Genomic DNA, 12,963 nt, shown 5'->3' on the forward strand with positions numbered 1-12,963 from the left:
CAGATCACTGTCACTACATACACGCAGTGGTCTGAACTTCCGCTGCGTGTACGTAATTCTGCCGGCCGCTTAACCCTTCTGATGCTGCCCGCCTCCTGCTCCGCTCTGTATACATACCTCCTCGCTCCACAGGGTCCTGGCGTCCTGCTCTCCCGCCCGACCAATCAGTGGCTGCGGCAGGGCAACACACTGACTGGCCGGGCGCGAGAGCAGGACGCTGCGAGTCGGTACGTGTGAAGCTACCCTCAGGGTGCGTTTACATAGAGAGATTTATCTGACAGATTTTTAAAGCCAAAGCCAGGAAAGGATTTGAAAAGAGGATGGATCCCAGGCTTTCCTTTATGACCTGTTCTCTGTTAATAGTCTATTCCTGGCTTTGGCTTCAAAGATTTGTGATTTGTGGCTTTGGCATCAAAGATTTGTGATTTGTAAATCTCTCCGTGTTAATGCATTATTAGGGTCCATTTACACAGAAAGATTATCTGACAGATTATCTGCCAAAGATTTGAAGCCAAAGCCAGAAACAGACTATAAACAGAGATCAGGTCATAAAGAAAAGCCTGAGATTTTTCTCTTTTCAAAACCATTCCTGGTTTTGGCTTCAAATCTTTGGCAGATAATCTGTCAGGTAATCTTTCTGTGTAAATGGGCCCTAATATGGTGAATGATTTCAGGTTAACGAAAAGCAATCTCATTTTTGATTGTTTATCGGTAAAAATCACTTTGTCTAATAGGACCCTTAGGCATAAGTGAAATACACTGAGACAGGGTTATGGGAAATATTAAAAGTATAGTGTGAAACAGTTTCACAGAGTTTTATAATTAGGAGGTTACAATAAACACCAGCTAAATTATTAAAGCTGAAGGTCTGTATGGTGGATATATAAAACAGAAGGGGGAAAAGGGGGTTTTATCAATTTCTTTTGGGGATGCCCCAAACCAAAAAGGTCTTAGGAGAAAATATTTCAGGAAATTACGGCCTGATTAAAAATGAATGTGTCACTGGATCCTGTCATAGCACTTTTGGGTGATGTAACAGGGGTTAAGGAGATATTAACACAAAAGAGACTACTAAAATGAGTACTCTTTGCCACAAGACATTGCATTCTGAAGAAATGCCATCATCATCATTGACACCTTTGGGAATGGATAAAGGAAGTTAATATGCTAAAGATATTGGATCACATTAAAGCTTTGCAAATCAATATGGTCAAAGAATACAAGGAAATGGCTCGTGTGGCAACGATAATTATAAGGGATCAAGGGTGCGGGGGGAGGGGGAGACTAGGAGGAGTGGAAGGGTAGCAGTATTTTTTTTTGTTTTTGGGAAGGCAATGGGAAGGTAAAAGAGAAATAAAAAGACATTCCCAAAGAGCAGTCAGTCCACCTAAACTAGGGGCAACAGAGTGGACATAATTTTGAACTCAAAATGATGGACATCATTTTAAAAAAATAATAAACAGGAAAGAATAAAGAATAAACATTGTGGGAACATAGCCTTAAAGCGTTTTTGATGCAAATAAGGAAAATGAAGGGTAAAAATTATAGCCCAGATTTATCACAGACAAATTTCTATTTCAGACAGTTGGCAACCCATTCTGAGAAACAAAAGCTGACCAAATCTCTAAATCTAGATTGATGTTTCTTTTTTACCACAATATATGGAATCACGGCAAATTAAAGCCATTTCTACCACGGAAAAAACACAGCATAATCACAATGTGTGAATACAGCATCAAGTTGGTCATAATGCCTGAACAGCTGTTGGTCAAACACTAGTTCATGGCACAGGTATTTCTCCTGACCACCCCATACCGATGCACACTTGGTTTGGGAAAGCATACTGGGCAGTTCTGTGACTGGTAATAATGGGGGGCTGTGGCTGGTAACAATTGAAGTGTAATTCCAGTGGTTTGACATGGGATATAGTAAATAGTTCCTTAGCCAAAAGGTAACCAACACTACTCTCCTATATACAATATAAAATGTATGGTCTTTTGTTCCTTGTGGCAATGGTTAACAAAGAAAAATACTATGTTAGGTTACAAACACACTTGCCGGATCTGCAGCGAGTCTCCTTGCTGCGTTTTTGCAGCGAGACTCGCTGCAGATCCCGGCCCTATACTTTCAATAGCAGAGAAACTCTGCGATTTTGTCTGCAGCCCGCCCCATTAACCCCCCGGCCGCCGGACATTATACATTCCCCGTTCCTGCTTGCTTCGGGGCTCCCGGTGTCTTCACGGCCCGCCCGGCCAATCAGTGCGCTGCGGCGGGGCAGCGCACTGATTGGCCGGGCGGAACGTGCCGGGAGCCGCTGAAGCAAGCAGGAGCCGGGATCAGGTAATGTATATCGCCCCAGCCCCCGGCCGCCCCCAGCCCTGCAGCCCCCGACCGCACGATCGCCCCCAGCATCGCAGCCCCCGGCCGCATGATCGCCCCCAGCAGGTGATCGTGCAGCCGGGGGCTGTGGGCGATCTTGCGGCCGGGGGCTGCGGGGCTGCAGGCGATCGTGCGGCCGGGGGCTGCAGGCGATCGTGCGGTCGATCGTGCGGCCGGGGGCTGGGGGCGATCGTGCGGCCGGGGGCTGCGGGGCTGGGGGTGATCATGCGGCCGGGGGCTGGGGGCGATCGGGGCTGCAAGGATATACATTACCTGATCCCGGCTCCTGCTTGCTTCGGCGGCTCCCGGCACGTTCCGCCCGGCCAATCAGTGCGCTGCCCCGCCGCAGCGCACTGATTGGCCCGGGCGGGCCGTGAAGACACCGGGAGCCCCGAAGCAAGCAGGAGCGGGGACCGGGTAATGTATAATGTCTGGCGGCCAGGGGGTTAATGGGGCGGGCTGCAGACAAAATCGCAGCAGGGATGTACATTGTACATACATGTACGTGAGTTTCTCTGCTATTGAAAGTATAGGGCCGGGATCTGCAGCGAGTCTCACTGCAAAAACGCAGCAAAGAGACTCGCTGCAGATCCGGCAAGTGTGTTTGTAACCTTAGACTTATTTTGCTTTTAGAAACATAGAAGATTGTCGGCAGAAAAAGACCACTGGGTCCATCTAGTCTGCCCTTTTAGTATTTTCTTTCTTATTATCTTAGGATAGATATATGTCTATCCCAGGCGTGTTTAAATTCTGTTATTGTAGATTTACCAACCACCTCTGCTGGAAGTTTGTTCCAGGTATCTACTACTCTTTCAGTAAAATAATATTTTCTCACATTGCTTCTGATCTTTCCCCCAACTAACCTCTCACTGTGTCTTCTTGTTCTTGAGCTCAGTTTTTTTTTTACTAAAAACACTTCCCTCCTGAACCTTATTTAGTCCTTTAACATACTTAAAGGTTTCAATCATGTCCCCCCTTTCCCTTCTTTCCTCCAGACTATACAGATTCAAATCTTTAAGTCTTTCCTGAAATGGTTTATGCCTCACACCCTCCGCCATTTTTGTAGCCCGTCTTTGGACCCGTTCTATTTTATCAATGTCTTTTTTGGATGGGATTCTGTCCCTTTTCTCAAGTTTGGTGTGCAAGATGCTTAATACCCTCGGGAGTCTCAACATGGAATTGCACTATTCTTTACTAGACCTAAGGATTTTTATAATACCACATATTAGACTTTAACACCATGCATGAGAATTATATGCTAGCAATGTTTTTTATGTAGAGTAACATTTTAAGAAAGTAGCTAAATTAAAAAAAAAAAAACGCCTAAAAATGTTTAACCCCTTTGTGACCAGGTTTACTTTCACTTATGTGTTCAGTTATCACCTTCTAATAGTCATAACTTTTATTTTTCTTATTTGGATTACACAGAGCCATATGGAGGGCTTTTTTTGTGCTGGAGTAATTTTAGTTTCTCGTGACTCCATTTATTTTACTATAAAATATACAGCAAAACTAGCAGTATAGCCTGTGTCAGTCTGTTGCAGATAGCGTTTGCTTCATTCACACATTCCCCTCAGCTGCCATGTACAACCATATGGTTCTGAATATACATTTACTTTTAGGGTACATTCACACGGGCGGGCTCACAGCGAGATTCTCGCTGCGAGCCCGGCAGGTCCTGGCAGTTCCCATACACTACATACTTGCTGCGGTCTAAACGACCGCAGCGAGTATGTAATTATACCGCCCTTAACCCCTTCTGCTCCCGGCCGGCTCCCCCGCTGTAAGCATACATTACCTGTCCTTGCTGCACGGGTCCGGCGTCCTGCTCTCCCGTCCGGCCAATTAGTGTGTTGCCCAGCTGCAGCCACTAATTGGCCGGACGGGAGAGCAGGACGCCGGACCCGTGCAGCGAGGACAGGTAATGTATGCTTACAGCGGGGGAGCAGAAGGGGTTAAGGGCGGTATAATTACATACTCGCTGCGGTCGTTTAGACCGCAGCAAGTATGTAGTGTATGGGAACTGCCAGGACCTGCCGGGCTCGCAGCGAGAATCTTAGCTGCTTTCTTTTGAAATTAACACTCTCCCTGTCCTCAGGTTGTGTATGGTATTACAACTCAACTCTATTCATTTCATTGGACCTATACTGCCATATGACACACACACTGGTGTCAGGTGTGGTGCAGTTTTTAGAAGAAAGCAGCTAGGTTTTTCGAATCCTGGATAATGCCATTTAATGCTATTGTCCAATGTAAACAACTGCTCTCAGCACCCCTTTCAAGAAGATAATAATGGGAGCTTTGCTGTTTAGCATCCATTTACACAGAAAGATTACCTGACGGATTATCTGCCAAACATTTGAAGCCAAAGACAGGAATGGATTTAAAAAGAGGAGAAATCTCAGACTTTCCTTTATGACCTGATCTCTGCTTAAAGTCTGTTTCTGGCTTTGGCTTCAAATCTTTGGCAGATAATCTGTTAGATAATTTTTCTGTGTAAATGGACCCTTATAATTCCAGCAGGGGGAGTAAAATGTCAATGTTTGTTTATAGCACCCTGTAGGAAGAATGCAGATTTATAGGATATCATTGAAGCAGAGATAATCTGAACCGATGGATTGAACGGCGCCGTCACAGGGAAACCGGTGCCGCGGTCTGTTTTCCGGACCGCAGACCGATTCCCGTGCACGGCGCTGTTCTATGCACCAGAACTGGCCGGTGCTCAAGCACTGGAGGCCGGCCGGCCCACCCCCAGTGGGAGGGAATTATCTATGACGCTGCTCCATTCATTCTAATGTAGCCGCGTCATACAGGGAGGGAATTCCCTCCCACTGGGGGCGGCCCGGCCTACCTCCAGTGCTTGAGCACCAGCCGGTTCTGGTGCATAGAAAGGCGCTGTGCACGGGAACCGGGCCACGGTACGAAAAACGGACCGTGGCACCGGCTTCCCCGTGACGGCGCCGTTTGATCCATCAGTTCAGATTAAAGAGGATGTACCTCGTGGTGCATCCTCTTTAAGTGCAAATACATTAACATCTCGACTCAGCTGAGCGCCTGCCCACTCAGTCAGTCAGTAACTGGGGCGGTGTCCTGCCCTAGTCGCTGATTGGCTGAGCGTGCAATCACTCAACTGGGTATGTTACATTGCAGCTTCAAGTGCTGCAGGACATCGCTGTCAACGGGCCCCGGGAGCAGCACTACAGGGTACGAGGATAGGCGAGTTCACTTTGTTTATTATTTTTCTGCATGTCCTGCCTGTCTACCTTTCTTCAATTTAGTCTATTGCATTTGACCAGTCTAAAAAACAAATAATTGTCACATTATATTTATAAGTGTATTATTAATGTTTTTTTTTTAATATATATTTATTTGTTCGTTTATTCATTCATCCATTCAACCCAGGGTCCAATATCCCATCCCATGCACAGAGTACATTCATTACAAAATACATTATACAGTATATATTTTTTTTCTGTGTAAACTCTGGTAAAAAAAAAATACAGAGTAGACATGGACACTTAAAACGGTTACTCATCTTCGCAAACAGTTTTAAGCACTGAGTCTTCACCTAGGATTTTACACAATTCATTCAATCTCTGCTGCATTTTTGGTATTCCAGCAAGCTGTGACTCAAGTCTTTGTTTTTCTTCACTTAATGATAAACGTGTGGCAGTATCCAGCTGTTCAAACCGCCATCCACCTTCTCCATCAAACTGCAACAGATGAGTGTGGTACTTCCTGTGCAGATAAAATCAAAAGAATTATGTAAGTCACTTTTATGTAAGTGTCTATTAGCACAAAATAGAGCATTCCCCATACATATCAAAATATTTAGTGGATGAATAGACTGTGCAAACTATACCAACTCCAGCAGCTATCTTTTACTGTCCTATAAGGCTGTGTGATGGAAGCACTGCATTACAAAGTCTTACGGAAGGTAGAATTGTTTTATGGGATAATACATGCATACAGCAGGTTTATACAAAAATAATCAAATATACTGCAGAGACACCATCACGTGTTTCTCAATGTCAGTAAGCTAGCCAGACCTACCGGGAAGGAACAACCGAGCCAAGGGGATCTCCAGTTATGGAAACTACCTTCCAACAAGCCACAGTCAAAAATGGCAGGACTTGGGAAATACCCTAGCAGGGTATCCAGCCACAGACAGCTGTTTTGGGGTATTTGCCGCTCATCAGGGTGAAGTAGGATTCTGGCCAGTGGGAGCAAAGCCTAGTAAGTGTATTCAAGAGAATGATGGCTGACCTCAGGGAGAACAACCAAAACACTGCAGAGACACCAATATGTATTTCTCAACATCAGTAATTCTAGGAACATTGCCCCCTGGGAAATCAAATATGCAAAAATACTGCAGAGCCACCATCACGTGTGTCTCAACATCATCAGTGAGTTATCCAAACCTTCTACCGGGAAGAAACAACCAAGCAAAGGGGGATCTCCAGTCAAGGAAACCACCTTCCAACAAGCCACAGGGACAATGTTCCTAGATTCTCTGACATTGAGAACTACCTCTCTGCTGTGTTTTAGTTATGTTTTTTCTTGTATACACAAATATAGACCTGGAAGCATTTAACAACAAAGTGAATACAAAACAAAATACTGGCATAAATCAACTTTTAATAATGTTGTTCCAATGAGAAGGGTAAGATACAATAATCAAGTAACATAAAATAATATAGTATAGTATAACAGTATGCTAAACATGAATTGTCTGGTGGGTCAAATAATGGGACTTGTTTCAGGATGCTTCTTTTCTACCAAAAGAGCCAGATTCTGTAAATCTCAAGGCCTTACCACAGACTGAGGAAATGTTAGTGCCTTCTCCATCAAGTGAAGCTGACATCAGAGTGGTGCCTGGACAGCGGAACACGACCAGGTAAGCAGGTAACTAGGTTTCCGATAACCCATTTGTCTAGGAACCTGGTGATACTGCTTTATCCTGAACATTTCATCAATATTCTAATTTTACAGCTCTTAAAAGAGTTATTTGGCATTTGCTTATTTTAAATTTTTTGCTTTAATATATTTCTCAACTGTCTGCGCTCCACCGGTGTCCTACTACAGGTCTCCATTGTTCACTGCTGATCACAGCTGCCTCCACTTCAAAGACGAACTTGTCTCGACAGCGACAGCCGGCTCAATCACTGACTGAGAGGGAACAGCGCCACAGCTAGCGATTGGTTGAGTGGGCTGTCACTCCCGATACAAGTTTCTCTCAGAAGTGGAGGCATCTGCGATCTGCGTGGGACACCACAGACCCGTAGTAGGACACTGGTTGAGTGCAGAGAGATAAACACAGGCATAGAGTGTAGCTAAATATGTGTATATCTGAAGCTAAGTAGGTGGTGAATCTCTTCAACGCTTCCTCCACTAGTGTTCGTTTTTTATATTACTTGCAGTATGCAGGTTCAAGTCCAAACAAAATATTATTGCAGAGACCCATAAATTAATGTTTGTGACCTAGCTATGTCACTGTAACTTCGCAGATTGGCATGAACAATTTGTTTAAATTATGCACTGCAAATCCTGCATTTATATTACATTTAACACAATACTGAGATGCCGAAATCAATAGGAATCTAAGCATTTAGTACTACAAAATGTGGGGATTTTAATTTTTTTAAGGTGATGCTGAACTTCTAGTTGGGTTAACCTAGTGAGATATTTTTTAACTTCTTTTTATTGAAAAAAACATTTGCATAAAGAAACATTTAGAAAGTTGGTAAATGTATTACATAAGTTGCCAAAATGGCAACAGCAAATACAAATAAGAACAAAAATGCAAACCTAAACATTAAACATAATTTATTACATAAGCTATTTATTATTACATAAGTTATCTTAAGTGATGAATTGGTTTCAGCATTGGTTTTATTTGTTTCTATATAAACAAGAAATGGAACAACGTAGATGTGAATCAAGCCTTATCAGTGATTAAGGGTTGGTGATCAGTGTAGGACGCAGAGGGAATAGAAAAAAATAAGTGTTGCATAAGGGGCATTTTTTCTAATAAGATATATTACATTTTTATGTTTTTTTGTAATACTGATTTAAAGAAAGTAGTTTAGAATTCAAGGTATGCTTTAACCTTATGTATCTGTTATATATTTATTTGTAAAATGTTTACAGTAATTACTGTGGTATTTTAATTAAATGTACCTGATTTAAACAAGTCTGTTTTTTGGAACAAATTACTGCGGTATTTTCAACTCTACAGTAGGCACAGCGGAGGGACATTGCTGTACTCTCTTTAATTTAAAATTATTGCTTACCAAAGTGATGGACGATGAGTTATGGAGAGGAGGCTTATCCCAGCATCCTTTGCAGCTTGAAATATTTTTCCTTCCACATCTATGCTCACAGCACTTGTACATTCATCTAGCAATGCATATTGTGGCCTATTATAAATGAATAAAACACAGAAATGTTGGTTTGCATACAGTGTATCAATAGATATTACAAATGTTATATAAAGACACATATTGTATAACATTTAGAAACAGAAATAGGAAAGGTGTAAAGAGTGTAAACAATTTCTATTTATGCATTAAAGATTCTGAGTACAAAAGCATTGAGGAGGTTTTCTAGGTTAAAACAATTGATAGAGTATCCATATCAACTGTTGATCGGTGGTGTGCTGACATCCTTGGTGATCACAGTGAGAACTGAGCCAAAAACAGTTGCCTCCATTCCCTGCATAGTGGAGATGCCCGAGTACTGCAGCCCCGGCATGTATTCCCTTCAATAGAAGCTGAGGTTGCAGTAAACCAGTGCTACTGCTACAAAAAGAATGGAGCCAGCTGCTTCTGGCTCTAGTTACACTTAAGTGTGGGCGCCAAACTGCTGATCGGTGGTGGTGTTTGGTGTCGACAACCCACAAATCAACTACTGATAACCTATCCTGTGGACAGGCTATCAACTATTTTATCCTGGAAAAAACTTTAACCCTTAGGTGACCAAGGATGCAACGGTACGCGATGGTTGCCTGTCCCCAGATGACTCTGGGCGTACCGGTACGTCCTTTGCTATGAAGTGAGCAGCCCGGCCATCACCGTTAATGACAGGCTGCAGCGATCTCGCTGCAGCGTGTCATTAATTCCTTAAACGCCGCGACCACTGCGTTTAAGTGTAAGTGACAGGGGCAGTCCCCTGTCACTTACCGATCCGGACCCCCGCAGTGTGACTGCAGGGGTCTCGATTGCTGTATCAGACTGCCGGAGGTCTCTTACCTTCCTCTGTGCAGTTTAATCAGCTTTCTGTTCATGGAATTTGCCACAAACAGGCACAATGAGCAGAACGCCTATTACACTGATCAATGCTAAGCCTATGGCATAGCAGTAGAGATGAGCAAACGAGCATGCTCGAGTCCATCCGAACCCGATTGTTCGGCATTTGATTAGCAGGGGCTGCTGAAGTTGGATAAAGGTCTAAGGTTGTCTGGAAAACATGGATACAGCCAATGACTATATCCATGTTTTCCACATAGCCTTAGAGCTTTATCAAACTTCAGCAGCCACCGCTAATCAAATGCCGAAAGTTCAGGTTCGGATGGACTCGAGCATGCTCGAGGTTCGGTAATCTCTACATAGCAGTGATCAGTGTCTACAATCTAAGTATTGCAGGTAAAAGTCCCCCAGGGGTGTAAAAAAAAGAAGTAAAAATGTTTTTATAAGTACCCCAAAGCCCCTCCCCCAATAAAAGTTAAAATCACCCCCCTTTCCCATTATATAAATAAGACATATAAAAATAAATAAATAAACATATTATATACCGTAGTGTGCGTAATTGTCCGATCTAATAAAATATAACAATCGTCATTGCAAACAGCGAACAGCGAATAGGGCCAAGATTTTTTGTTATATTATATATAAAAAAATGTATTAAAACGTCCGATCTACACAAATATGGTATTAATAAAAGCTAGAGATCATTGTGCAAAAAATGACAGCCCTGTAGGTGAAAAACTAAAACCGTTATAAGCGTCACAATAGGGCCACTTTATTAATAATTAATTGCAAAAAAAAAAAAAATTGCAAAAAAAAAAATATGCTGAATCTTTGCAAACCTGCATATGGTTGTGTTCGGACTGACCTATAGGATAATGGTATCACGTCGCTTTTACTATATAGTGCATTACGTAGACACAGGAACCCCCCAAAAGTTACCATATTGCATTCTTTTTTACGATTTCACCTATTTATATCTTCATAAATAATATTTTTGGGGTTCCATCATATATGTTATGGTAAAATGAAAGATGCCATTACAAAGTACAACTATTCCTGTAAAAAACAAGCTCCCACATGGCCCTGTAGAGAGAAAAATGAAAGTGCTAGAGCTCTTAGAAGGGGGGGGGGAGGGAAAAAACGAAAATACAAACATGAAAATTGGGGTCATTTTGGGCTTGGTCCTCAAAGGGTTAAACAAAATGTGCACGACTTCAAATCCTTTTGCTAAAAACAACATTCTTACTTGTGGTAGAACATCCGTGCCATACCCATCCTTTGTTTCTCGCCTCCTGACAAAACATCTTTCCAGTCCGAGACAGCATCCCAGCCTGTACATAAAAGCATTCAGTTATATCAAAATAATAGAGTACATCACTCTAAATACTGTGTCCTGTCATTAGAAAAATATTTTGACCTATCGCAGAGACATGTCGAAAATTTTGATGGTTAGGATCTGAGTGTTTAAACTGCTGTCTAAAACAAGCTGGGAGAAGCATGCGGTTACATACTTTATTCTCTACCATCCCTCTTAGTAAAAAGCACAATGCAAAAATCATGGTGTATAGATATAGACAATAAAATGTTGCACAGTACATGCTCATGTTGTCTTTACATTGAAATCTGGTCAGATATGGTATCTTATTGCGACAGTACAGCTGTAGTAGACATTCTGATCAACCATATAGTGAAATAAAAACATACCTCCTTCTCTTTGTACAATATGATTCAGATGTACAATGTCAAGAATACACTCAATATCTTGGTCTTGATATCCTTTATCATGCATGTCATCCACTGAGTCAGGATATATTACTTGATCTCTCAAAGTTCCAATTGACATATATGGCCTGAAAAAAAACATTTGGCTTTACATAAATAAATACATACACACATAGATATACAAATATATAATGAGATATGTACATAACAGATATAAATAATTATTCTCACATATTAATACAAAATATTAAACTGCAATATTTGCCAGGGTATTTCACTCATAGTCTCGCTGGACAGACATATTACCTCATGGTAACCTACACATGCCAGAATAATCCAGAAGGAAAAGTAGCAACAAATAAATGTGTTCTGATTTTCTTGAAAATTTGAGGTGATTATGTAAATATTCCTGTATATATGCAGGGCCGATTCTAGGTTCTATGCTGCCTGAGGCGAAAATTGAAACTGCGCCCCTTCCCCCGCAAACACAACTATATACCAGCAGTGAACATTGCATATATAACTACATACCAACAGTGCATACAGAACTATATAACAGAAGTGCATACACTAAGGGTATGTTCACACTGAGTAAAACAGGTGGAATTCCGCGGTGGAACTCTCCGCCGCAGGATCCCGCCTGTCTCACTGTCCCATAGCCCGTCTATGGGAGAGCGCGCGCTCCTCCGCAGCCGCCGCTCTCCGCTCAAAGAAGTAACATGATACTGCAGCGGCGGCTGCAGAGGAGCATGTATAAGTGCCAGTCTTAATGGTGGTGACATATGGGGAGCCAAGTGTTAGAGACCCCCAAATAGTATAGGTCTCAGACTGCCTAATACTGCCAGCTTCAGACACTCAATAATACTGTTAGCCTCAGAGACCACCTTACCCATATCATCATACTACTCCCCCCTTCATCCTCCATCATCATACTACTCCCCCCTCATCCTCCTGCCCTATCATCATACTACTACCCCCACCTTTATCCTCCAGACCCTCCATCATCATACTACGACCCACTTTATCATCCTCCTGCCCTTCCATCATCCTCCTGCCCTTCCATCATCATAGTATAACCCCCCTCATCCTCCTACCCTTCCATCATCATAGTATAACCCCCCTCATCCTCCTGCCCTTCCATCATCATAGTATAACCCCCCTCATCCTCCTACCCTTCCATCATCATAGTATAACCCCCCTCATCCTCCTACCCTTCCATCATCATAGTATAACCCCCCTCATCCTCCTGCCCTTCCATCATCATAGTATAACCCCCCTCATCCTTCTGCCCTTCAATCATCATAGTATAACCCCCCTCATCCTCCTACCCTTCCATCATCATAGTATAACCCCCCTCATCCTCCTGCCCTTCCATCATCATACTACTACCCCTCTCATCCTCCTGCCTTCCATCATCATAGTACTACCCCTCTCATCCTCCTTCCTCCTCCATCCTCATAGTACTACCCCTCTCATCCTCCTGCCCTTCCATCATCATACTACTACCCCTCTCATCCTCCTGCCCTTCCATCATCATACTACAACTACCCCTCTCATCCTCCTGCCCTTCCATCATCATAGTATAACCCCTCTCATCCTCCTGTCCCTCCATCAT

The 12,963-nt window shown here is 42.8% G+C and overlaps 1 protein-coding gene across 2 annotated transcripts in view; it reads right to left on the reverse strand.

Annotated features, from left to right (window-relative positions):
- Positions 1-5,755: 5,755 nt before the first annotated feature.
- Positions 5,756-12,963, reverse strand: part of ABCD2 (ATP binding cassette subfamily D member 2) — an 89,016-nt gene continuing 81,808 nt past the window's right edge. For both annotated transcript variants that reach the window (XM_069956122.1, XM_069956121.1), the window contains exons 7-10: positions 11,331-11,476; positions 10,873-10,957; positions 8,673-8,798; positions 5,756-6,117 (exon numbers count right to left, since the gene is read on the reverse strand). In XM_069956122.1, the coding sequence (XP_069812223.1) occupies positions 5,907-6,117; positions 8,673-8,798; positions 10,873-10,957; positions 11,331-11,476 (568 nt within the window). In that variant the 3' untranslated portion in view covers positions 5,756-5,906. The remainder of the gene's footprint in view (positions 6,118-8,672; positions 8,799-10,872; positions 10,958-11,330; positions 11,477-12,963) is intronic.

Source organism: Dendropsophus ebraccatus, chromosome 1 (genome assembly GCF_027789765.1).
Source record: "Dendropsophus ebraccatus isolate aDenEbr1 chromosome 1, aDenEbr1.pat, whole genome shotgun sequence".
Lineage (NCBI taxonomy): Eukaryota > Metazoa > Chordata > Amphibia > Anura > Hylidae > Dendropsophus > Dendropsophus ebraccatus.